The sequence below is a fragment of the Eschrichtius robustus genome, chromosome 9, assembly GCF_028021215.1.
Source record: "Eschrichtius robustus isolate mEscRob2 chromosome 9, mEscRob2.pri, whole genome shotgun sequence".
Taxonomy (NCBI): Eukaryota; Metazoa; Chordata; class Mammalia; order Artiodactyla; family Eschrichtiidae; genus Eschrichtius; species Eschrichtius robustus.
Window position 1 is genome coordinate 72,705,291 of NC_090832.1, and position 22,950 is coordinate 72,728,240.

At 42.7% G+C, this 22,950-nt stretch overlaps 1 protein-coding gene across 2 annotated transcripts in view; it reads right to left on the reverse strand.

Annotated features, from left to right (window-relative positions):
• Positions 1-1,424: 1,424 nt before the first annotated feature.
• MRAP2 (melanocortin 2 receptor accessory protein 2) overlaps positions 1,425-22,950 on the reverse strand; it is an 86,444-nt gene continuing 64,918 nt past the window's right edge. For both annotated transcript variants that reach the window (XM_068551533.1, XM_068551534.1), the window contains exons 3-4: positions 16,538-16,637; positions 1,425-2,932 (exon numbers count right to left, since the gene is read on the reverse strand). In XM_068551533.1, the coding sequence (XP_068407634.1) occupies positions 2,539-2,932; positions 16,538-16,637 (494 nt within the window). In that variant the 3' untranslated portion in view covers positions 1,425-2,538. The remainder of the gene's footprint in view (positions 2,933-16,537; positions 16,638-22,950) is intronic.

Genomic DNA, 22,950 nt, shown 5'->3' on the forward strand with positions numbered 1-22,950 from the left:
GGATGGATCATACAAAGGGTCTCACCCATACCTGACTTAGATGAATAAGATGATGTCATTTGGGACTTTTGAGCTGACACTATTTAGACTATATATTGGACTTTGATTTGATGGTGTAATATTTGAGACTTTGAAGACTGTTGGGATAAGATGGATGTATTTGGCATGTGGGATGGACATGAATCTTTGGGGCCAAAGAGAAGAATGTGGTAGGATAATTCACGCCCCCCCCAAAACATGTCCTTTCCTAATCCCCAAAACCTGTGCATATGTTACCTTGCATGGCAAAAGGGACTTTGCAGATGTGATTAAGTTAAGGATCTTGAGATGGGAGATTACTGTAGGTAATCCAATGTTATCACAAAGGTCCTTATAGGAGAGAAGCAGGATGCTCAGAGACAGAGATGTAAAGTGGAAGCAGAGGTGACAGTGATACAGGGCCTTGAGCCAAGGAGTGTGAGCAGCCTCTAGAAGCTGAAAAAGGCAAGAAAATGGATCTTTCCCTAGAGCCTCCGCATGGAACACAGCCCTGATGACACCTTGATTTTAGCCCACTGACACTGATCTTTGACTTCCGCACTCTAGAACTGTAAGAGAATAAATGTAGGTTGCTTTAAGCCCCTGAGTTCGTGGTCCTTTGTTACAACAGCAACAGGAAATGAGTCAGGAACCAATGAACATGATATGCATGTGCTGCCTGCTGTGTGGTCATAAAGTTCTTTGTCTCTGACCCAGGAGTCTTATATCTTCTGCCAGCTTCCACAGAACTGTGTCCTGCTAACTTGCTAGCTTTCAAAAGGGGTCAAATCTTAGACCTTTCACAGTTCTTGACATTTAATTAACAAAAATGATAGTATCATCATGGGTATTTTTCTATCTTTTGAATATCCTTCAGTCTTCTAATAAATCTATTTCTAAATAAGATACCACTTAAATAGTTTTGAATCTTAATAATAAATAACCCATGGTTTATATTTTGTTACTTAAGTTATTAATAATAATATTCGCATTAGTAAAAGTTATTAAAATCAACATTTTAATGAATGAAAATAGCAAGTTTAATGAAAATAGCAAGTTTCTTTTTGCAAGACTGTGTGTTAACTACAAGAAATGTTCCATGCTTTGTCCTACTGTTTAGTGTTAGAGTCTTAAAGAATAATATTTTCCTCAAAAGACATTATGGGAAAGGGGTTTCTTTCGGTGGAATAATTCCTAAATGAAATCTGGTGCATGACTCAGACCACTGGGATCCTAGAGACGATAGAAATTGAGACACTATAAACATGGAATCGTTTTTAAATGAAATGAAAAATTGGATGTGTGAAAACAAAGAAGCTGAGAAAATTCTGGTGCAATAAATGGATTTATTTTTCAGCTTAAGCAAGACAGGTGGTAAACAAATCCATAATGAAAACGCCACCCAGAGTTTAGCAGCTGGCCATGCATGCAACGTGACTGCAAAACCAAGTCGTTTCCAAAAAACAGTGTGCAGGTTTGATTCCTTCATGAAATTAACTCTGGGTTGCCCCAGGCCACCTTGAATATCTGTTGATGGGGTATTTATAACCCATTCACCATCCCAGCTCAAAGCCCACACACTAGCCGCATGACCATCACTTTCACATCTGCCAGGTAAACAGACAGCCTGGCAAATAGCACTCTTCTTGTTCACTAGCCAATGGCACAGTAGCGCGACCAGACACAGTTACACCAACACAGAGACACAGGAGGCACCTCCCCTCACCCAGCTGACAACCTTCCATACATTTCTGGGGACAGGATTGTCCTACAATGTACCATGAATTGGTACTCATCCCAGGAGAGGAGGGGCAGGGCTGTCTCCAGGTTTGAGCACGGGTGGCTGGAGGGTCTCAGAACTGCTGTTTCAGCACAAGCAATAGAAATGCTAGCCACAGTGACCATGAGAAACGAGTCTCCTGACGTCCCGGTAGATGCTCAGGCCCCTGACAAAAGCTGGGCTCGGTTAAGGGCTGAGTGGGAGTTACAGACCTGGGGGATGCTACAACAAGAGCTAAGAGGCAGCGCCCTGGTTTATTCTGCTTTGGGCATATCCAGCCTCATCCGAATACAAAATCATAAATTCACAAAATATTAGAGCTGGAATGGATCATCTACCGCGGACTCCTCACCTTGCAGTTAAAGAGGCGGCAGGCAGCCCAGAGAGGCCAAGCAACTTGCTGAAGGTGGAGCGTGGTAGTGGCAGGTAGGAATGCAATATGCCAAACCCCATTCAAGAACGCTGACACTGAATACGTGGCCAAGTTTTTCAATGACAAGGAGGATGAGACAGTGTAAATACTCGGTTCCCCAAAAAGCCCCAAATGTGTTTAAAGGCATAAACACTCAGCTTAATCAGCATTCTTCTGAGGGGGCTCTCTTCTCTCTCTGTCTTTCTGTCTCTCTGTCTCTCTCTCTGTGTCTCATACACAAACACACACAATCTTGGTGAATGAAGATTTCTTGCTATACAAAGACAGACCCAACATCTTCAGGAAGACACTTTACAAAACATGCCTCTCAATCCAAGTCTTTGTGTGAGGTCTGGGCAACTGGCTTATTTTCTAGAACAACAGGTGGTTCTGAAATCAGGAGATCATCTTCCCCAAAGGAGGAGTTCTGGTCCGTGTGGACGAAGTTGGGGATGTCAAATTTCATGAGCCTGTTCAGCTCTTCCTCTGGCTGTCCACTGCGTCTGATGGCTTCCTGGAGTTGAACTTCACTGTCGAGGGCTGTGGTCTGGAGACCACCTTTGGCCCTGTCCAAGTGGTCCACTTCATTGATGTAGCAGTGAAAGAGGGACCTGGATTCCTCATTGCCCTGTCGAGAAAAGACCTTATCTGGTTCCAGTGGCCTTCCAAAGTCTGACACAAAGCTGTTCATTCTGAATCTCTTCTCCGAAGACTCTGCATTGCTGTAAAGAAAAGCAAAATAAAAGACTGCTTACACTCCAGCTTAGTTACCTGCAGAAGCATGGTTTTCGGCATCTATGGAGTGCAAGTCCCTGTACACAGCATGCAGACAAACATCAGAACTGAGAGACGTCACTTCTGAACATGTACAAATAAACCCAAGGCAAAAGTCACAAGGTGAGGGCCCTTGGACCATCCTGAAAAGAGACCTTTCGCTGAGGGATCCTTGATATTCTGCATCACACACCGGTGTTTCTCAGTGGGACCCTTGGATCATCTGCATCAGAATTACTTGAAGTGCTTCTTAAAATGCAGGATTCTGGGTTACAGTCTCTCAGGATCTCCGGAGGTAGGGACGGGTAGTCTGTAGTTTCATAGAATCCCCAAGGATCTCTACTCGTGGTCAGGTTTAGAATCACTGGCCGACATCAGGCCGGCCTGAACAACAATACTATCTCACAAGGGTGAGTTTCATGTTTGTCAAAGCACTGTCATATCCATTTATCTCACGCCATTCTCAAAACTGACCCGTGCTGTCACTTAGGCCAAGAATTATTATACGCATTTCACAAAGGCATAAGCTAAGGTAAGGAGGGGTCAGATTTCCTGCTTGATTGACACAATCAGTGATAAGAGTGCGAAAAAACTCCAGTTCCTGATTCCTTGTTTCATTCAGTGTGGAACAAATTAGCAATTCAATGGTAATAAATCGGTGAATGGATGAGTAAAATAACTCTCAATGAGTCCCACGAGTGCCTGACAGAAAGAGCAGGGGCAAACTGAATAACTTGATAGCCCACCTACTTTAATCACCATCCTTTCCAGATTTATAGAAAGGCGACTCCCACACAGGTAGTGACTCTGTAAGGTGAAGAATCATGTCTGAACACTTGCAAATCCAGGATAGAACCTGACAACAATTAGGCTCCGGAGTGTGTAATCTCAGTGATTTCAGTTCTTAAATCTCTTCTTTCCCATCCCATCACTCAAGATACAGCACTTATGACCAAGTTCTCATGGGGCAGGGGACATGGAATCAAGTTATGGGTCTGAAAAGTCTGATCTTAAAAACTAACCTCCAAATTATCAAGAATCACCTGGATTTCAGGGCTCAGCAATTCTAGAAGCTTTGCAATCCAGGCAGCGGAGGGACTTTTATATCAGATTTATCTCCTGCTGTGATGACCTGGGTGACATCAGATGAGGAATTCCTCTCAGAAGCCTGAGTTTTTCCTTGCAGTGATAAGCCTGATTAACCAGTCTCGCTGCCCACTCCGCAAGGTGATGGGAAGATCAATGACTGACACAGGAGTACAACATTCACTAGGTCATGTATTCAGAATTCAGAGAAAAATCATTTGAGAGAGACTGATGGAATTCTATTTTAATGCAAATTTAATAGGAATAGGTCTTATCTCATCTTTCAGTAAGTGATTTTCTTCCCCTTGTTGTCATTTCACCTAAGTTTAAAAGATGTTTGAGAACAGCGATGAGTGTGCCAGCAACCTGTGACCTAAGAAGCTAAAATGTCACCTAGGAAAAGAGGGGATTAGCATGTTTGGAAAAAGCATGGTTAGGACTGCTGGGGTCACACCATCCCCCAATTCCAGGCTAAGGAGCTCTGAGTTCTAGCTTTCCAGCTTGCCCGGAGCATCAGCTGAATGTGAAGGCCGACCCAGAAACCCAGCTGTGTACAGCAGCTCTTCTATAACCCAGGCTACGTGTTCTCAGGATTAAACTGAGTCCGTTGACCACCATCCACGCCGCTTGCTGAAGAACGAAGGTACAGAAGACCAAGCGTGTTCTGCCCCTCCCCAGGGCAGAGCCCAGGGGATAGACACTAAGATGCCTTCCCTGTTTCACCCCCGCTCTTCTCTCTCCCCATGATCTCTGGGTGTGGTAACAGGGCAATCTGTCTGATTCTCCCTCCTTGAGAACAAGGGAAAAGCCCACCTTTGTTCTCTTAGAGTCTGGTAAACATTAAATACTCCACAGACCATCCTGTTCTTCCTCTTTTGTTTCCCTGACTGATAAACTAAAAAACCTGTATGTGAAAAATTGTGATCACGGACACAGCTTGCTTCTATTCAGTTACTATTCGTCTCATAGTTGGGCAATATTTACGTACTGAATTCCATAGATCTTAAATGTAAAATTCAATGTGTTTTTATTGATAGATACACCCATGTAACCACCCTCCCAATCAAGATATAGAATATTTCATTTCTTCTGGAAAGTTTCCTTCTATTCAATTTCCAGCCCCTTCAGGTAACACTGCTCTGATTTCTATTTCCATTGATTAGCTTTGCCTGTTCTTGAACTTCCAGTCAATTTCCACCTCCCAGAGGCAATCTGTTTTGATTTTTATCACCGCAGATTAGTTTAGCCTGTTCTTGAAATTCATACAAATGGAAGCATGCAATATATAGTCTTTTGTGCCTGTATTCTTTTGCCCAGCATTATGCTTTTGATGTTCATCCATGATGTCGCATGCAGCAATAGTTTGTCCTTTTTCTTGCTCAGTAATATTCTGTTGTACAAATACACTACAATTTGTTTATGCATTCTACTGTTAAAGGGCATTTGGGTTGTTGCCAGTTTGGGGCTGTTATGAACATTCTTGAAAAGTCTCTTTGTAGATACACGTTTTTACTGTTCTTGAGCAAATACTAAGAGTAGAACTACTGGGTCGTATAGTAGATGTTTCTTAACTTTATAAGAAACTGCAGAGTTTTCCAGAGTGGTTATATCATCTTACACTCTCTCCACAACGCATGAGAATTACAGCTGTTCCACATCGTTGTCAGCCCTGGGTGCTCTCCGTCTTTGTAATGTCGGTCATTCTCGTGGGAGTGACATGACACTCAGTGTGATTTTAATGAGCATTTCTCTGATGTCTAATAATACTGAGCATCTTTTCATGCCCTTATTGGCTGTTGGTTTATCTTCTTTTGTGAAGAGCCTGTGTGTGAGACTTCTGCCCGTTTTAAAATTGAGGTTATCTTTTGTTATTGATCTGTAGAGGTTTTGTCATACATTCTGAATACAAGTCTTTTGGTAGATGTATGTGTTGCAAACATTTTCTCTTGACCTATGACTTGCATTTTCATTTTCTTAAAGATGTCTTTTGATAAGCAGAAGCTTTACATTTCAGTTAACTTCAAATTATTAACTCTTACCTTCTATGTTAGTGTTTTTTATATCCTCTCTAAGAAATAACTGTTGACCCCCAAATCACAAACCCTTTGCTTTCTTCTAGAACCAATACAATAGCCGTGAACCACAGATGGCTATTTATTTAAATTTAAACTAACTAAAATTTAAAATTTGGTTTCTCAGTCATATTACCCACATTTCAAGTGCTCAATGGCCACATGTGGCCAGTGGCCACCTAATTAGCAGCACAGAGAACATTTCTGTCATCATAGAAAGTTCGATTGGACAGAGCTGTTCTAGGAGCTTCTACTTTGGGTTTATGATCTATGTTGAGATAGGGGTCAAGGTTCATTTTTTCCCATATGTTTATCTTGTTGTTCCAGCACTGTTGTTTAAAAAAACAAAACAAAAAAACAAGAAGAACTTTCTTTTCAATTGACCTTATACAAAAATCATTGTATTTCTACACACAGGTAATGAAGGATAAGAAAATGAAAAAAAAAAATTCCATTCACAACAGTGTTCCTCCCCACCCAGTGGTTACCCAGACACTGAACCCGCCAGCACCTCAACCTTGGACTTCTCAGCCTCCAGAACTGTGAGAAATAAATTTCTGTTACTTACAAGCCATCTAGTAAATATCTATGGTATTTATAGGAGCCTGAACATACGAAGACAGTTAGAAAATTCAGAATCACCAAGAATTTTAGTGCCTTTCATTATTTTTGTCACATTCCTACCTATTCTATATTTTGTCATCATGAAACTGAGATCTAGCTAGTGTGTTTGCAAGAAGTTCTCCTGTGTCATCCTAACTTTTGAAAAATGACAACAAGAATAAATTTAACAAAGGATGTGTAAGACCCGTCCACTGAAAATTTCAATGTTGCAAAGGGAAATTAAGGAAGACCTTAAAAATGAAGAGATATACCAGGTTTGTGGGTTGGCAGACTTCAGGTTAAAAGCCATATTACCATAGACATAAACTATTAAAGTTTCCTTCCTTCAAGGGCCAAAAGCCCTTCTCCCTTCTGTTTTTGTCTGCTAACGTTCACTCTCCAAAGCCTTCCAATAGTAATTCATTATATTTTGTCCAGATTTTATTTTATTTATTTATTTTTTATTTATTTTACTTTTGCTTGCATTGGGTCTTCGTTGCTGTGCTCGGGCTTTCTCTAGTTGTGGTGAGCAGGGGCTACTCTTCATTGTGGTGTGCGGGCTTCTCATTGCGGTGGCTTCTCTTGTTGCAGAGCACGGGCTCTAGGCATGCAGACTCAGTAGTTGTGGCTTGCGGGCTCTAGAGCGCAGGCTCAGTAGTTGTGGTGCACAGGCTAAGTTGCTCCGTGGCATGTGGGATCTTCCCAGACCAGGGATTGAACCCATGTCCCCTGCATTGGCAGGTGGATTCTTAACCACTGTGTCACCAGGGAAGTCCTTTGTACAGATTTTAAATTGTTATCTGCAAGGTTACACTGAAACATGCTACTCTGCCATTACTGAAACTGGAACCCATCTGCCTAATTCCTCTTGGCCCTTCACGAATCATTTTAGGTGTCACCTTCTTCCCTGACTCCTCCAGTCTGAGTTGGGATGTTCTCCCAGAGGACTGGGTGCTTCTCTCCATCTGCCTTCTCACTCTGTATTAAGCCCATTTCTTTACTTGTCTGGCACCCTCCTTAAGACGATCAGCTCTTGCGGCAGGTATTGTGTGTTTCTTGTCTATGTCCTCAGTACCCAGCACGGTACTAGGCATAGAGTAGGTGCTCATTAAATTTTTGTTAAATGAATGAATGCATCAATCATGAAGAGATCGTGAAACTAAAGCAACTCTTGCCTTAGCAGGAGGCCTCTCCTACAGTTGGGGAAATCAATTCAAGGGCATACCCAGGGTTGGCAATCAATTTGAGGGCATACCCAGGTAAGGTTGAAAAGAAGGACTGGTGAGCCTTAATAGAGAGATGGCCTGTTACTAGAGATCCTGAGTGTGACTCCAGCTCCAGAGATACAAGAGATTCAGCAAACTAGCCACATCTAGGACTGCCCTGCACCTGTTTTTTGGCCAAGGGAAGCACTGCCTCTGACTGTACCCTGCAGTGCTCCCCACATCCCCAAGCTCTGTCCTAGAGTCTTCTATGGCGCCTCCTGCCTTGCATTGTTGGAGCTCACAGACCACAGAGCTACTGCAAGGGCATCTTGCACCTTCTATAACTGGCCCACTTTGGAGGCTGCAGGAGACTCAGGTTCCACAGGGGAGACTTTCCACCATTTACTGGTAAGAATGTCTTCAAGAAAGCCCAGTGAACTTCCTCCCCACCCGGCGGTTACCCAGTCTTTAAAGCAGACTAGCCCTCATGAGTCACACCTAAAAATGTTCTTGTACACTTAATGTTGGAATAGCAAAGAATGCTCACTAATTAGGCAGGGGGTATTTTGCTGCTGGATGTTGCCTTAATTCAGTTTTCAGGAAACATGTGCCATATTGTTAAGGCTGTCTTTCCAACCTTATAAAACATGTCCTGGTAGATAACCTGGGTGCCATGACAGAGAGAAGGAGGCTAGTTGTAAGCTTCCCATCCTCTGAAACTCAGTTGGCATATGGAAAAATAATGCTCACTGGCACCTATTAGAGCAGTTAAAACAGTTTAAAATCAACTTGTTCCTCCACAGCCTTGGTTACACCTGTGAAAATTAAAAATTACAAGGGCTAACATCTTAAATACCACCTTGATTAAAATGATAATTAAAACCAGAAGCCATAAACTTCAATAACTGGAACACTGAAAGAATGAGAAACTTTGAGATGTTGACTTAGCTATCAACTAATATCATGTTATAAGTATCATAAAGAAAAGAAAGGATACTGAAGAATATTTGTACTATAGACTGAATGTTTGTGTTCCTCCAAAATTCCCATGTTGAAACCTAACCCTCCAAGTGAGGCCCCAGTGAGATCCCTCGCTCCTTCCTCCATAGGAGGACACAGTGAAAAGTCCATCATCTGTGAACCAGGAAACAAGTCCTCACTAGACACTGAACCCGCCAGCACCTCAACCTTGGACTTCTCAGCCTCCAGAACTGTGAGAAATAAATTTCTGTTACTTACAAGCCATCTAGTAAACATCTATGGTATTTATAGGAGCCTGAACATACGAAGACAATTAGAAAATTCAGAATCACCATGAATTTTAGTGCCTTTCATTATTTTTGTCACATTCCTACCTATTCTATATTTTGTCATCATGAAACTGAGATCTAGCTAGCGTGTTTGCAAGAAGTTCTCCCGTGTCACCCTAACTTTTTAAAAATGACAACTGTTTATTTTGATAGACCCGTAAAATCACTTGTTTTACTTATTTAAGAATCTCTATTCCTCATTTTCAGCTTGTTATAAGAAATGCAATTTGGACCTAACCTATTGATCGCGACATCCCCAAACTCCACCGGCCAGAGTAAAAAGACTGTTCAGACTGTTCCGATTCTTGGTCTTTTCTTCTTCTCACCCTGGGTTGTGTCATGTATTGTCTGAACCTGTGGGATTCTCTGTACCGGAACAGAGATCCTCCATCGTGAGCACCCATCCAGTCCTCTGGCATTTGCAGTGCATGTCACTTGCTTCCATGGCACTTCCCGGCTCACAAAACTTTCATTGATTCCCCAAACTCTTCTGCCTGATCTTTCAGACCATCCTCTCGCACATCACGTGGCCTTTCCAGTGTCCGCTCCCCCCAGCCCCCTCGCCAGCCCTACCGTCCGGCCATATGGGACCTGACTGTCCCCCTCTGAGCCTTTGCTTGTGCTGTTCCTCCTACCCCTTCTCTGTCAGAATCAAATACGTCCTTTTCTGTCCAACTCAAATGTCCCTGCCTCCATGGAGACTCTCTGATCTCCCAACAGGAAGGAATCTGCCCCCCTCTGTGCTCCTTTCGATTTTACTGACCTCGCCTTACAGGATGCAGCCCTTCCTGTCTCATGTCAGAGCTATTTGGTATGATCTTTTCTCTCCCATATACTGCTGTGCTGTATGCTATTCATCTTTGCATCTCTCAAAGGGCCTTGCCATCATTCGACCCTCAATCAACGCACCGGACGGCTGTATCTGCAGGTGGTTCAGAGCCCTGATTCCTGTGAAAGGCACAGCCACCTCCAGTGTTTAGGGATGTGCTCCTTCCTCTGTGACCCTACGAGAAGTCAGGTCAGGAGGGCAGACTTCTCCCACCTTCGCTGGCAGAGGGAAAACACCCGTAAGATTCTGGGTTATTCCCTTAGGAATTTTCCAGATTTATGATGAGTTTTTACAAATGGAGTGCCTGCTGCTGTACTGAGTCTTAGCATGCCTGACTATCCTCAGGTTCGCCCCAGTCATGAAAAGTGGTGGGCAGTCCAGCCTGTGGGAACCTAGTGTTTCCAGCAGTCACTTTCAGTGGACTTTTAGAGATGCGTAAGCCAAACAAAAACCTGCTAAACTCTGTGATGAACCACCAGTGAGCAAATAACAATAACCACTTCACAGGAGCCATAGCCTGTGCTGAGAGCCTTATCTCATGTAACAAGCCCTAACAGAGGCACCAACCAAACCCTTGTGTGTGTGTGAAAGTGTCTTTTGGTTGCTTTCGTTGGTAGTTCCAACTTGCCAGGGAGATTTCAGTCTCTCTGAGGCAAGAAAGATTCTACTACCTTAGGATGACCCTCAGTACACCCATAGCTGTGCACTCAGGAAACACCTTGTAACTGATGGGGAATTAAAAAGTGACTCCTGAACAAAGGTGTATAACTTGAATCAGATACATAAAGCAGTTGGATTTTTTACCTGTTGATATATGGAGACCTTTCAGAATGGCGGGTCTTCCTTGGGAACCACGCTGCACTACATCTGCACTTAGCTGGTTTCTGTGATCTTGGTCATTATCAAAGACCTTGTGCACAGACATTCTCTCGCTATTAGCTTTTAGGTGCGTTGTACCCCTCCTTTGGTGAGGGTCATATTCAGGTAAATTGCAACTCAAGGTAAAATGTAAGTTCCATTTTTACAAGGTCATGAGCAATCCTGTCCTCACCCCTAAAAGAAGACCATCCCCACCTGGACAATGTGCACTTAGCAAAGGCTACAAAAGGAGGGTATTTGAGGTGTATGATGTCTGGGGTTTGATCGCTTTTTTAAAAAAAAAGTCCAAAATATTCAACATAAAAATGTGGTCCATGCGTTTCCCGTACTCTTTCTCTCTGGCAGATTTATGATAATGGGGTTATAATACTTTAACAAGACAGTAAAGAGAGTAAATAGCTCCTTAGCGGAAAAAGCACAGGAAAAATGGTTCTTTTATCTTCATTGTCTTTAAAGGATCCAGGTAAGAGGGGTTTTTTTCCCCCACACACAACAGCAGATATTCCATGAGAAAAATAATCCCCATTAAAGCGGCTTCTTGGACCTAGAAGCTTTTAAGAAAGTCGATGGCAGCTTTATAAGAGTCTTTCTCCCTCCTTGGTCTGCTTTACTAATGCTCACGCATATCTGGTTCTTCTCTCCTCCTGGGCACACAGATTACCCTGCCCAGCCTGGCGGTCAGGTGGGTGTGGCTAGTTCTGGCCAATGATCTGTGAGAGGAAGGGGTGTGTGCCACTTCCTGGCAGAAGAACAGAAGGGCAGGTGTGAGATCTCTTCATGCCCCCTTCCCTGTCCCAGGAACCCAGGAGGCTGAGCCTTGGAGATGCTGCAGCTACAGTGGAGAAGCTTCTGTCCACCCCTTGCCGACCCTCAGAAGACGTGTAGCTTGAACACAATGTAAACCCATGTTGTGTTTTACTGAGATTTGGGGAGCTGTTTGTTATTGTCTCATAGTCTGATTATGACACATCCTCTCCTGAACAGAAGCCAATGAGTAGGCAGTGACTCTAGAATTGAAGTTCTTATGCTAATATGATCCCAAGTTGGAAACTTCAGGGAAGAAGCCTATCTGTCATCCTTGTATCTTACTCCCTTCAAGGGAATGCTTGTACTCTTCCCATGTGTCAGCAATGACGGATGAGCTCCTAGGGAGACGCTCAGCCTGCCCGGGACGCCTCCACGGAGGAAGAGAGAGAACTGAGTGGTAGATTCAACACTAGTCCATTTTGAGCTTGCAGACCTGATTGGGGATCTTAACCAGAATGTCGGAGTCATAGTCCAAAAAGATACTTACTGCCTGATATCCTACTTGAGGAAGTTCTTTGCGACCAACTGCCCAGAGAGCCTGTTATATAAAGCAGTCAGGATTCTGACATCCTTCCGAGCCATCACCAAGATTCTCTACTTAGTCTCCTTCCTAAAATCATCTTACTCTTTCACTGAGAGACACACCCAAGGTGAAGGTAGGGTAGAAGGAAGCCACACTTTGGCATGTGTAGCTCCAACGTGAATGCTTAGGGCCTGGCCTTCTCACGGGAGGACGGGTGTCCTCTCCTCCCTCCTGCTCCTTACCTGCACCCCTCAGCTCTCCCCAGGATTCCACCAGCCCCACGCAGGGGCGGACTGGCCTTCACTGAGAGCCGCCCGCTGTGAGCCCAGCGTGTACCAGCAGCTCCACAGGCATCAGCTCACTTAACCTTTACAGTACTCCTAGGAAGCAGATACTATTTTAGTTTTACAAATGAGGAATCTCAAGCAGAGAGAGGTTAAGAATCTAGTAAACTGTTCCAGTACATCTGGAAATGTTTGACTCCAGAGCCCATGCTTGATCCAATATGTGATAAAAGAAAACAAATCTGATTGCTTGCTAATATCTTTGTTGTAATAGAAGAAGGAGATTTAAACTTACTGACATGAGATAATTTAATGTAGTGTTAATAACAGGAGCTTTAGAGTCAAAGAGACTTTAGTTTGAGGCCTGGCTCCAAAGGTTTTGTTTATTTTGTTTTGTTTTTTTAACCTGTGAATCGTCATATGAGTGATTCAGCCTCATTTTTCTCATCTGTAAAGTGGGAAACTTTATAAGTTGAACACTTATAGGATTTACTTCAGCTTTTTGTGAGGACTTGGTGAGATTATACATATAAAATGATCAGCAGACCCTGGCATGTGGCAAATGTTAAAAAACTGCTTTTATTATTAGTCTCTATGATTTATCATTCTTTCCTCCATGCCTAATTATCACAGGCACACTTAAAATTGATTGTTTTATATTAAAGTTGGCTGAATGGAAAAAATAATGTCTATTTTAGAAAAAATTCCTGCCAAATAAATGTCAAGTTTACTAAGATCTAAAATCCTTTTTAATTGCTCCATTTAGGGATTTTTCCACATGTCTGTTTCTTTCAGTTTGCTTATGATATACTACAGCCAAATGCCATGTCTTACACTGCCTCAGACTCAAGAAAGCATTTAAAATGTGGTCCTGAGGGCTGATCCATTACTGTACTAAAAATTAAAAAAAGGTTAGACTTTCTCCTTAACCTCATTAAAAGCATGTAGAGTTACAATGACCCCTGTTCTTTGAGATGACTCAGAATCGCCATCAAGAGAGAAACCATCTACTAGAAGGATGAACTGCCTATTGGAAGACTGGAAATTCAAGTCTCAGCTACCCAGGGTCAATGTGAAATGTTAAGGAAATGTATTAGTCAGTGTTATCCAAAGAAACAGAACTGACAGGGTGTTTGTGTGTGTATGTATTTCTATATCTATCTATCTATCTATCCATCCATCCATCCATCCGGGGTAGGGGAGGGGGACAGATTTATTTTAAGGAATTGGGTCATGTGATGGTAGAGGCTGGCAAGTCCAAAATCTGTAGGGTAGGCTGGCAGGCTGGAGACCCAGGGAAGAGTTTGAAGGCAGGCCTCTGCCAGAATTCCTTTTTGCTCAAGGGAGGTCCATCTGTTTCTAGGAGCACCTTCCAGTGATTGGATGAGGCCCACCCACATTACGGAGGATGATCAGTTTCATTCAGAAATGGTATCTCATCTAAAAAAAAACCTTCACAGAAACATCTAGAATAATGTTTGACTAAATACCTGGGTGCCATGGCCTAGACAAATTGACAAATAAAATTAATCATTACAGGAAGTCATGTTCCCTTTTGGGCTAGGGTGTTCCCATCTGTAAAATCACCTGCATCCTGCATCAAACAAATAGATCTCAATAACCCTGCAAAAATCCATCTGTCCCTCTGAGGAGAAGGAAGATAAAGGGGGTTACTATTCCCTGGCCACTCTACAAGATGTACCCTAATCTGAGTTTGTCCTTGGCTTCTCTTACTACTGCTGTAATCCACACCATATTTTTAAATTTGCTGGACCAATAAAATGAGGCAGAGGCATGTTCAGATGTTTATGAGAACAAGGAGATAGAAAAGGGAAAGTTCATATTTTTTTAGTGGCTTTTTAGTGGCCATTATAGAGATTCTCAACCATGCATCTCCATAGGCTTCAATAAAATGATCTTTTCTTTTCACTTAACATGTGTTCACATTTTTTTCCAGACCTTAATGTCTGAAAATAGGTGCGTGATGGGCTGAACTGTTCCCTCTACCTATAACTAGTTGGTATAGTTCAAGTGCAGGCTGAAGACTGAACAGCAGACACCGCAGACTGTGTGATGAGACACAACGATGAGAAAGCCGCTGCCAGGCTGTGAGGATGAAGGGAGATACCAATGGAAATGTGAGGATTTGTGCTCCGTTTCTTCCACTTACTCTCTCAGGTCACTCTCTACCCATCCCCATCCTGCTCTATGCCCCAGGAAACTGACCTTTGATGGAGGCTCTGGCCGCTGGTTGTGGTAGGGGCTTCACCAGTGGGGAGCAATGGTAAGAAAGGGGTAGGAGAGGGGAAGAAAGGTCTGGATATTTACTGGAGGCTCCCTCCCTGAGAGGTCACACTGGACTAACTGTGTCCCTCGACCTGGGTCACTGCTCCTCTCAGCCAGCCTCTCTGCAGGACTCCTGGTTGCCAATCAGGACCCCCTTCAGATCTAGTGCATCTGTTCCTCAGTGTTCTGAGCCCTGGCATCCTGCACTATCCTGGGGGCCACCCTCTTCCCAGGCCACAACTTGTGACTAGTCCCTTTATTAAAAGCTCTTCTATATATCCAGGCAAAACTCTAATTCAAAAAGATACATGCACCCCTATGTTCATAGCAACACTGTTCACAATAGCCAAGACATGGAAACAACCTAAATGTCCATCGACAGACGAATGGATAAAGAAGATGTGGTACATATATACAATGGAATACTACTCGGCCATACAAAAGAATGAAATAATGCCATTTGCAACAACATGGATGGACCTGAAGATTATCATACTAAGTGAAGTAAGTCAGAAAAAGAAAGACAAATACCATATGATATCATTTATATGTGGAATCTAAAGTATGACACAAATAAACCTATCTACAGAACAGAAACTGACTCACAGACATAGAGATCCGACTTGTGGTTGCCAAGAGTCAGGGAGGGATGGGCTGAGAGTTTTGGGTTAGTAGATGCAAACTATTACATATAGATTGGATAAACAACAAGGTCCACTGTATAGCACAGGGAACTATATTCAATATCCTGGGATAAACCATTATGGAAAAGAATATTAAAAAAATGGATATATGTGTATAGCTGAGTCACTTTGCTGTACAGCAGAAATTAACACAACATTGTAAATCAACTATACTTCAATAAAAAAATAAATTAAAAAAAAAAAGCTCTTCTAATTATCTAATTTGAGTGTGCTATCTGTCGCCTGCTGGGATTGACTGATAAGGTATCCAACATAAGTTATTATTTTTCCCTTTTTTGCAAGAGTTGGGATAAAAGAAAATCCTCTCAAACATTTCTGAGTGTTTTGCAAACCATAACTGACCAAATACATTGTGACGTTACTCAGCGCTCTTTAAGCATCCATGTAATCATTTCCTCCATAAATTCAAAGCCCAACATGGATGTTCTTTACCACGCCATGAAAATTATATAATCCTTAATGTTTCCGTTTTATTTCGTTTCAAGGAAACTTAATGCTGAATTCAGTGACTATTAATAATTAATTCAGTCGTGTATCCAGTAACAACTATTTCTCTGCTCCTCAAAACGTTTTCTAAGCTAGTTTTCATCCTATTTTTGCTATTGTCTTTTTTCACTGTTTTCAGTCTGGCGAGTCATCTAAATTCTTTTGGGAATGAGGAGAAAATACATCCCAATTAATAATCCTTTCAAAATAAAAATTGAGGCTGGATCAGCAGTTAGACTACTGGAAAGGACCAAGAAACCCAGGTGCACAAGGGTTCACTTGAAAATGAGCCCCAGAGGCAAGAGGCAAAGTACCAGGAGGAAGGCAGGTCCCATGCAACAGGCACTGGGTCCAGACAGCACATCCATAACCAGGCCCATCTTTCCACCCACTGGAAGCAACCCCAGCCCCAGATCTCATTTCTGTTTCTTCTGGTCCCTGTGGAGTTTAACAGACATTTAGTAACAGCCCAAACTTACTCTTGGTGTGGGGCTCCTGTCTTGGTCAGCAGAGTCAGCACAAAAAACATGAAAATCACAAAGACCGCGAGACCAACCCAAAATCCAATCACAATGGAATCTGCAAGACAGTTAATACTGGGATTAGTATTTCATAGCAGCACAAAACTTAAATAATTGAGGAACCTTTGCTTTTTGATACATGAAATGAGAAAAGACGTCGACAATCTTCTGAGACAATCTTGACCCATCAGTCACCAGGGGACAGGAAAGATGTAGGGATGGGGGAAGAGTCTGTGCCTCCGGATTTCTGTCTCAGGTACCACTAAGAGATGTCAGCCCTCCAGACTCTTGGTTTCCACATCCCACTGGAGGAATCTGAGACAGAAAATGGGCTGTCTAGGTCCTCAAGATTCCACTGAAGTGTTCTGAGTTAGAAAATCCAATTTTTAGCAGAAACTGCAATATGAAGTTTAAAATGACTTCTGATTCAAACCAACCCAATTTTGTATTTTCACACATGCTCCTGCTGGCATAACTCAGCTCTTCATTACATCTTGCAGAGAACATACAAATGGCCTCCTGAGAGCTCTTCCTGCCTTCGGCCTTTCCCTGTGCCTCATCTCTGTACAAATCTGCTTTATCATAGCTCTGATAATATTGCTCTTTTATGAAAAACCCTTCAACGAAAACAGACCTGACCTTTTTCAGGTTAGAAGAGATTCCGTGTACAAAGAACTTGTACAACGTCTGGCATCTGAGAAAAAGGTAGCCCACATTTGCAGGCTACTATTGTTCATATGATCATTTTCTCCCAGTTTACCCCTACTTTAAAACTCATGTTTCCAAGCGGACTAGGGGACATTGTATCCCTGTACTTATCTGAACTCTTAGGCACAGCTTCCTAATACCCACACCTTTTCAGGGGCCCGTACCTTCACCAGCTGGAACAACTGTCCCCAGGCTGGAGCTAATGAAAGTCTATCTATCCTTCAAAGCCCATTCCTTACACCATCTCCTTCACAAAGCCTAATCTCCCCAACTGATGTACTTGCTCCCTCCTGTGAACCCCATGACATTTTTGTCTGTGCTTCTCTACATGGGTCTCTCCTTGATCCTATCATGGGTAATAGTCACTAGCGTATGTCTCTCGGATGGGGATGAGCCCAGGCTGTCTACCAGAACCTGGTACATTCCTAATGGGGTCTTAAGTCTGGGAGAGGCAACAGAGTTGAATTATTATTATTATTTTTTTAAATTATTTATTTATTTATGGGTGTGTTGGGTCTTCGTTTCTGTGCGAGGGCTTTCTCTAGTTGTGGCAAGCGGGGGCCACTCTTCATCGTGGTGCGCGGGCCTCTCACTATCGCGGCCTCTCTTGTTGCGGAGCACAGGCTCCAGACGCGCAGGCTCAGTAATTGTGGCTCACGGGCCCAGCTGCTCTGCGGCATGTGGGATCCTCCCAGACCAGGGCTCGAACCCGTGTCCCCTGCATTGGCAGGCAGACTCTCAACCACTGCACCACCAGGGAAGCCCCCAGAGTTGAATTATTTTACATTTTCTGATCTATTCTAAGAAGTTTACCTATGTGGCAATACAATGAGGATACTTAGCAATTAAAAAAAAAAAAAACGTGAACAGAACTTATACACTAAGTGTGTTTAAATACAAAGCATTATTCTAACTAAATTATAAGTATATAGCACTCTAACATGAAGAAATCAGATTAGTAATTTACTTCACATAATTCATACTTTCATTCTACATATACTGTAGCCTAGAGGTTAACAACTTCTATTCAACAACATTTATTCAGCACTCTGGATGCAAAACTAATTTATCTTTCCCGGGGTTAAGAGTGCCAAAGAAAGAGGAATTGTAGATTTTGCCTTACAATCTAATGGAAATGAGGCCTAAACAAGACATAAGGACAAGTACCAAAACAACGCATGTGCACAAGTGCAACATGTAACAGTAGCATCTCAGTTATGGGGGCACAGACTGCGAAGCATCATTGTGCAGACAAACAACAGCTCAATACCCTACACTTCATCAACTGCCTGCATAGCAAAAGCAAATTCTACAATGACCCACCAGAATTATAAAATCCTCAGTTGAGAATTTAATCTAGTCGTGTTGATTCGTTTTCAAATCTGTTTACTAGGAAGGGGTTCTCATGAGGACAGCTTTCACACCGCCAGTGGTGGCTGGATCGCTATAAGTCCTCCAGTCCCCTATCCCAGAGTGGGCAGGGACGGAGGAGGGTGCCTTTGACCCAGCCTAGTCCCTTGTCCCCATCCTTCTAGTGACCCAGGGAGCGGATCAAAAAGCAACAGTAACGTGGGACCCGGGAGGGTCTCAGCCCTCAGCAAAGTCACGAGGGAACAGAGTGGGAATGAGGAGAGCTTTGGTTAGAATTTGAAAATCCCCATGATCCAATGGCATTTTCAGATGTTTTCTTGATAATGTGGTATCCACGTTTCTCATCACAATATGCTTTAAGCAGCTTTGCTTATTCACATTCTTCTCCAAAGGAAATTCTGCTTCCTCAGATTATTTCCATTAATTCTCCTCCACCTCATCCTCTGTCACATGGCCCAATCCCAGGGCACTTTCTCACCCTGAGCCCCCTTCAGAGAATATTAGAGATCTCCATCTCATCCCAGGAATAACCAAACTCTCTTGAAGTTTTATTTATATGCCAAGTTTCACGGACATGAGTATTGCAGTAAAAGGAGGAATGCACAGCCTCTGGTCTTCCCCAAAGCACCCTTTCTTGGAAGGAAGTCAGAAGAGAGGTTTACATAGAGTGAGTGAGGCTCCAAGGAGCCCAGTTCATTAAGGAAGCCAAGAAAGCCTTCCACAGGGGGTTCTAATAGAGCCGAACAGCTACTTCTGTCCTGTCTAGAGACTGAGCTACTTGGAGAACATTATAGTAAGAGGGTAGAGCAAATTGCCCAGAGGAATTCCAAATAGGATGTGTCATAATAAAATGACTTTCCCTTAGCCTGATCTCTAATGAATGGAATGAAACAGAGCTGAAAGCTGAAAGCTGCACGGTTTTCCCTGGTATGATCTGTTTCTCCATGTTTTCCACTATAGGGGAGGACGAGAGCAACTATCCCATGCCTTTTCCCCTCCCCTCCACCCCTCACACCAGGCAGAATGGCCATCATCAAAAAGTCTACAAACAATACATACTGGAGAGGGTGTGGAGAAAAGGGAACCCTCCTACACTGTTGGTGGGAATGTAAATTAGTGCAGCCACTATGGAGAACAGTATGGAACCAAAAATAGAATCACCATATGATCCACTAATCCCACTCCTGGGCATATATCCAGAGAAAACCATGGTTCGAAAGGATACATGCATTCCAATGTTCATTGCATCGCTTTTTACGATAGCCAAGACATGGAAGCAACCTAAATGTCCATCGACAGAGGAATGGATAAAGAAGATGTGGTATATATATATACAATGGAATACTACTCAGCCATAAAAAAAGAATGAAATAATGCCATTTGCAGCACCATGGATGGACCTAGAGAGAATCGTATTAAGTGAAGTAAGTCAGAGAAAAACAAATATAATATGATATCACTTACATGTGGAATCTAAAATAATGATACAAATGAACTTATTTACAAAACAGAAACAGACTCACAGACTTAGAAAACAAACTTATGGTTACCAAAGGGGAAAGGTGGGGGAGGGATAAATTGGGAGTTTGGGATTAACATATACACACTACTATATATAAAATAGACAACCAACAAGGACCTACTGTATAGCACAGGGAACTCTGCTCAATATCTTGTAATAACCTAAATGGGAAAAGATTTTGAAAAAGAATAGATATATGTATATGTATAACTGAATCAGTTTGCTGTACACCTGAAACTAACAGAACATTGTAAATCAACTATAGTCCAATATAAAATAAATTTTTTATTTAATTAATTAATTAATTAATTTATTATTTTTTCTAAATTTTTGGCTGCAGCATGCAGCATGTGGGATGTTAGCTCCCTGACCAGGGATTGAACCCACGCCCCCTGCATTGGAAGGTGGAGCCTTAACCACTGGACTGTCAGGGAAGTCCCTAAAATAAAATTAAAAAAAAAAAAAGAATAAATTGTGACCTTTCCATCTCGTGGTTGTATGAAAAATGAGGGTTAATGCTTAATTTGAAAGAGAGGGTTCAGGACACCAGAGCCAGCACTGTCTTCACACCACTTCTGGTTCCTACGGTGTTGGGGTCAGTTCTGTGGTATGAATTCCTAGCAAGGAGCCGACAGTGGGGTTCTAGTATTTGTCTCTACTGTGCTCCCGATCACACGTCTTACTCCAAGCCTTCACTAGCTCTAGCTCTGTTTCCTATCTTGATGAGCCAGCTTCCTGCTGACTCATCCATGCATGTATCTGGCATTATCTGCAAGTTGGCACATGACAAAAGTACAGACTGTGGCCACCACTGATGACTCAGAATCAGAGGATGCTCCTTCAGTCTCATCTCCACACAGCTGCCAGAGCGGTCCTGCTAAAATGTAAACTCATCGACTCACAGGCTTTTGCTTCTGCTTTTCTAAAAAACCATGTCTCACCTAGCCAAGCCCTTCATAAATGCCCCATTTCTCTCCCTCCCTAAATTTATAACACAATTCATGAGAGATCTGTCTGTACATACTGCCTCCAGTTCCTCTCCTCTCATTTTTTATTGAACCAATTCTAGCAGTTTTTACTCCTAACACTCCACTGAAACTGCTTTTAAGGTCATTGCCAGTAATTTCTAGACTGTAAATCCAAGGGTCAAGTCTCAGCCCTCAACTTACTTGACCATAATAGTAGCATGTGACACATTCCATGGTCTCATCTTTGAAACCCTTCCTTCACTTGGCCTCCAGGAAACCACAATCACACAATTTTCTTCTTACCTTTCTATAAATTCCATTCAGGCTCCTTTGCTGCTTTCTTCTGAACATCCCCCAATTTCTAAATGCTAGTGTGTCCCAGGGCTCAATTCTGGGACCTCTTTAGTTTTCTAATCAATACTCATTCAACCAGCCTCTTGGGTTTGAACATGTTGATGACTCTCAAATTTAAACCTTCACTGTACACCTACCTCTCCCCTCATGTCCTCTTGGAGGTCTGAAGGGGCTCAATTGAACAAGTCCAAAAGTGAGCTGATGGTGCTGTTTCTCCCAGTCTTCCCCATCTCAGTCAATGGCAATTCATCCTGCCGGTTACTCAGATCACAAGTTTCAAATCATCCTTGGCCCTTCTCTTTCTCTTGCACCCTACTGCCAATTGCTATACCCTACTGCCAATCCATTGACAAATCCTGTCAGATCTATCTTCAAAAAGATCCAGAGTATATGTACTTCTTACCACTCCACTGCCCCCACCATGGTCCAAGTCACCTCAGCAGCTGCCTGGATTTCTGCAATAGCCCTCTGCCTGGTCTCTGCTTCCAATCTCATCCCCTTCCTTCCCCAGCTGCAGAGTGATCTTACTGAAACCCAAGCTAGGTACCACGTTTCTGCTCCAAACCCTCAAATGACTTCTCAGAGAAAATGTCATAAGTCATAAGTCCTTAGCTTGACCTCTAAGGCCCCAGTGCCCTCTTCCCCATCACCTGACTTTGTCTACTGATGTTCTGCCTCTTATTCACCCCTCTGGCACCAGGCTGACCTCCTCATTGTTCCTTGTGTGTTCCATTTTGTTCTTGCCATGGAGCACTTTCTGGAATGTTCTTCCCAAGGTATCTTATAGCTCAATCTCTCACTTCCTTCAGGTCTTTTATCATATTTCTCCTTCTCAGGAAGGTCTTCCATGGCCATTCTAGCTATACTTTCACCTCGACTCTCCACATCTCCTTTCCCTACTTTATCTTTTATCACCATCTGGCATAGTTCGTCTATTTAACTTACTTATTATCTCTCTCTCCCAGTAAAATGCAAGATCCATAAGAGAAAGTGTTTTGTCTTTTCTGTTCACTGTTGTATCTCCAGTGCTTAAAATAGTGCTGCACATAACAGGTACTCATCAAATACGTGCAGAATGAATGAATGAATGAATGTCCATTCTGCTGGTACCCAGTGTATGTCAGATATATGTCCACTTCTGATAGTTACAAGGTTTAATACCAGATCCAAAACTGAAGGCAAAAGGAGAATTTACAATGACCATCAGAGGTTGTTTCTCAGATGAAAGACCCTTTGGAGGTAGGAATCTTAATTTCAGCAGGCAGGAGAACTTAGTCTAACTAGAGATGTAGCTATTGCTGCTATGAAGATCCATTACAGGTAAAATAAATGAAGGTAATTGCTGTGGTCGTTCCTATCTTCATAAGTGCTTCCCATTGAAATGACTCGCTTTTATTCTTTTGAAACTGCACCTAACTGGCTTTGAATTTTGCTCAGCCAAACAAGGA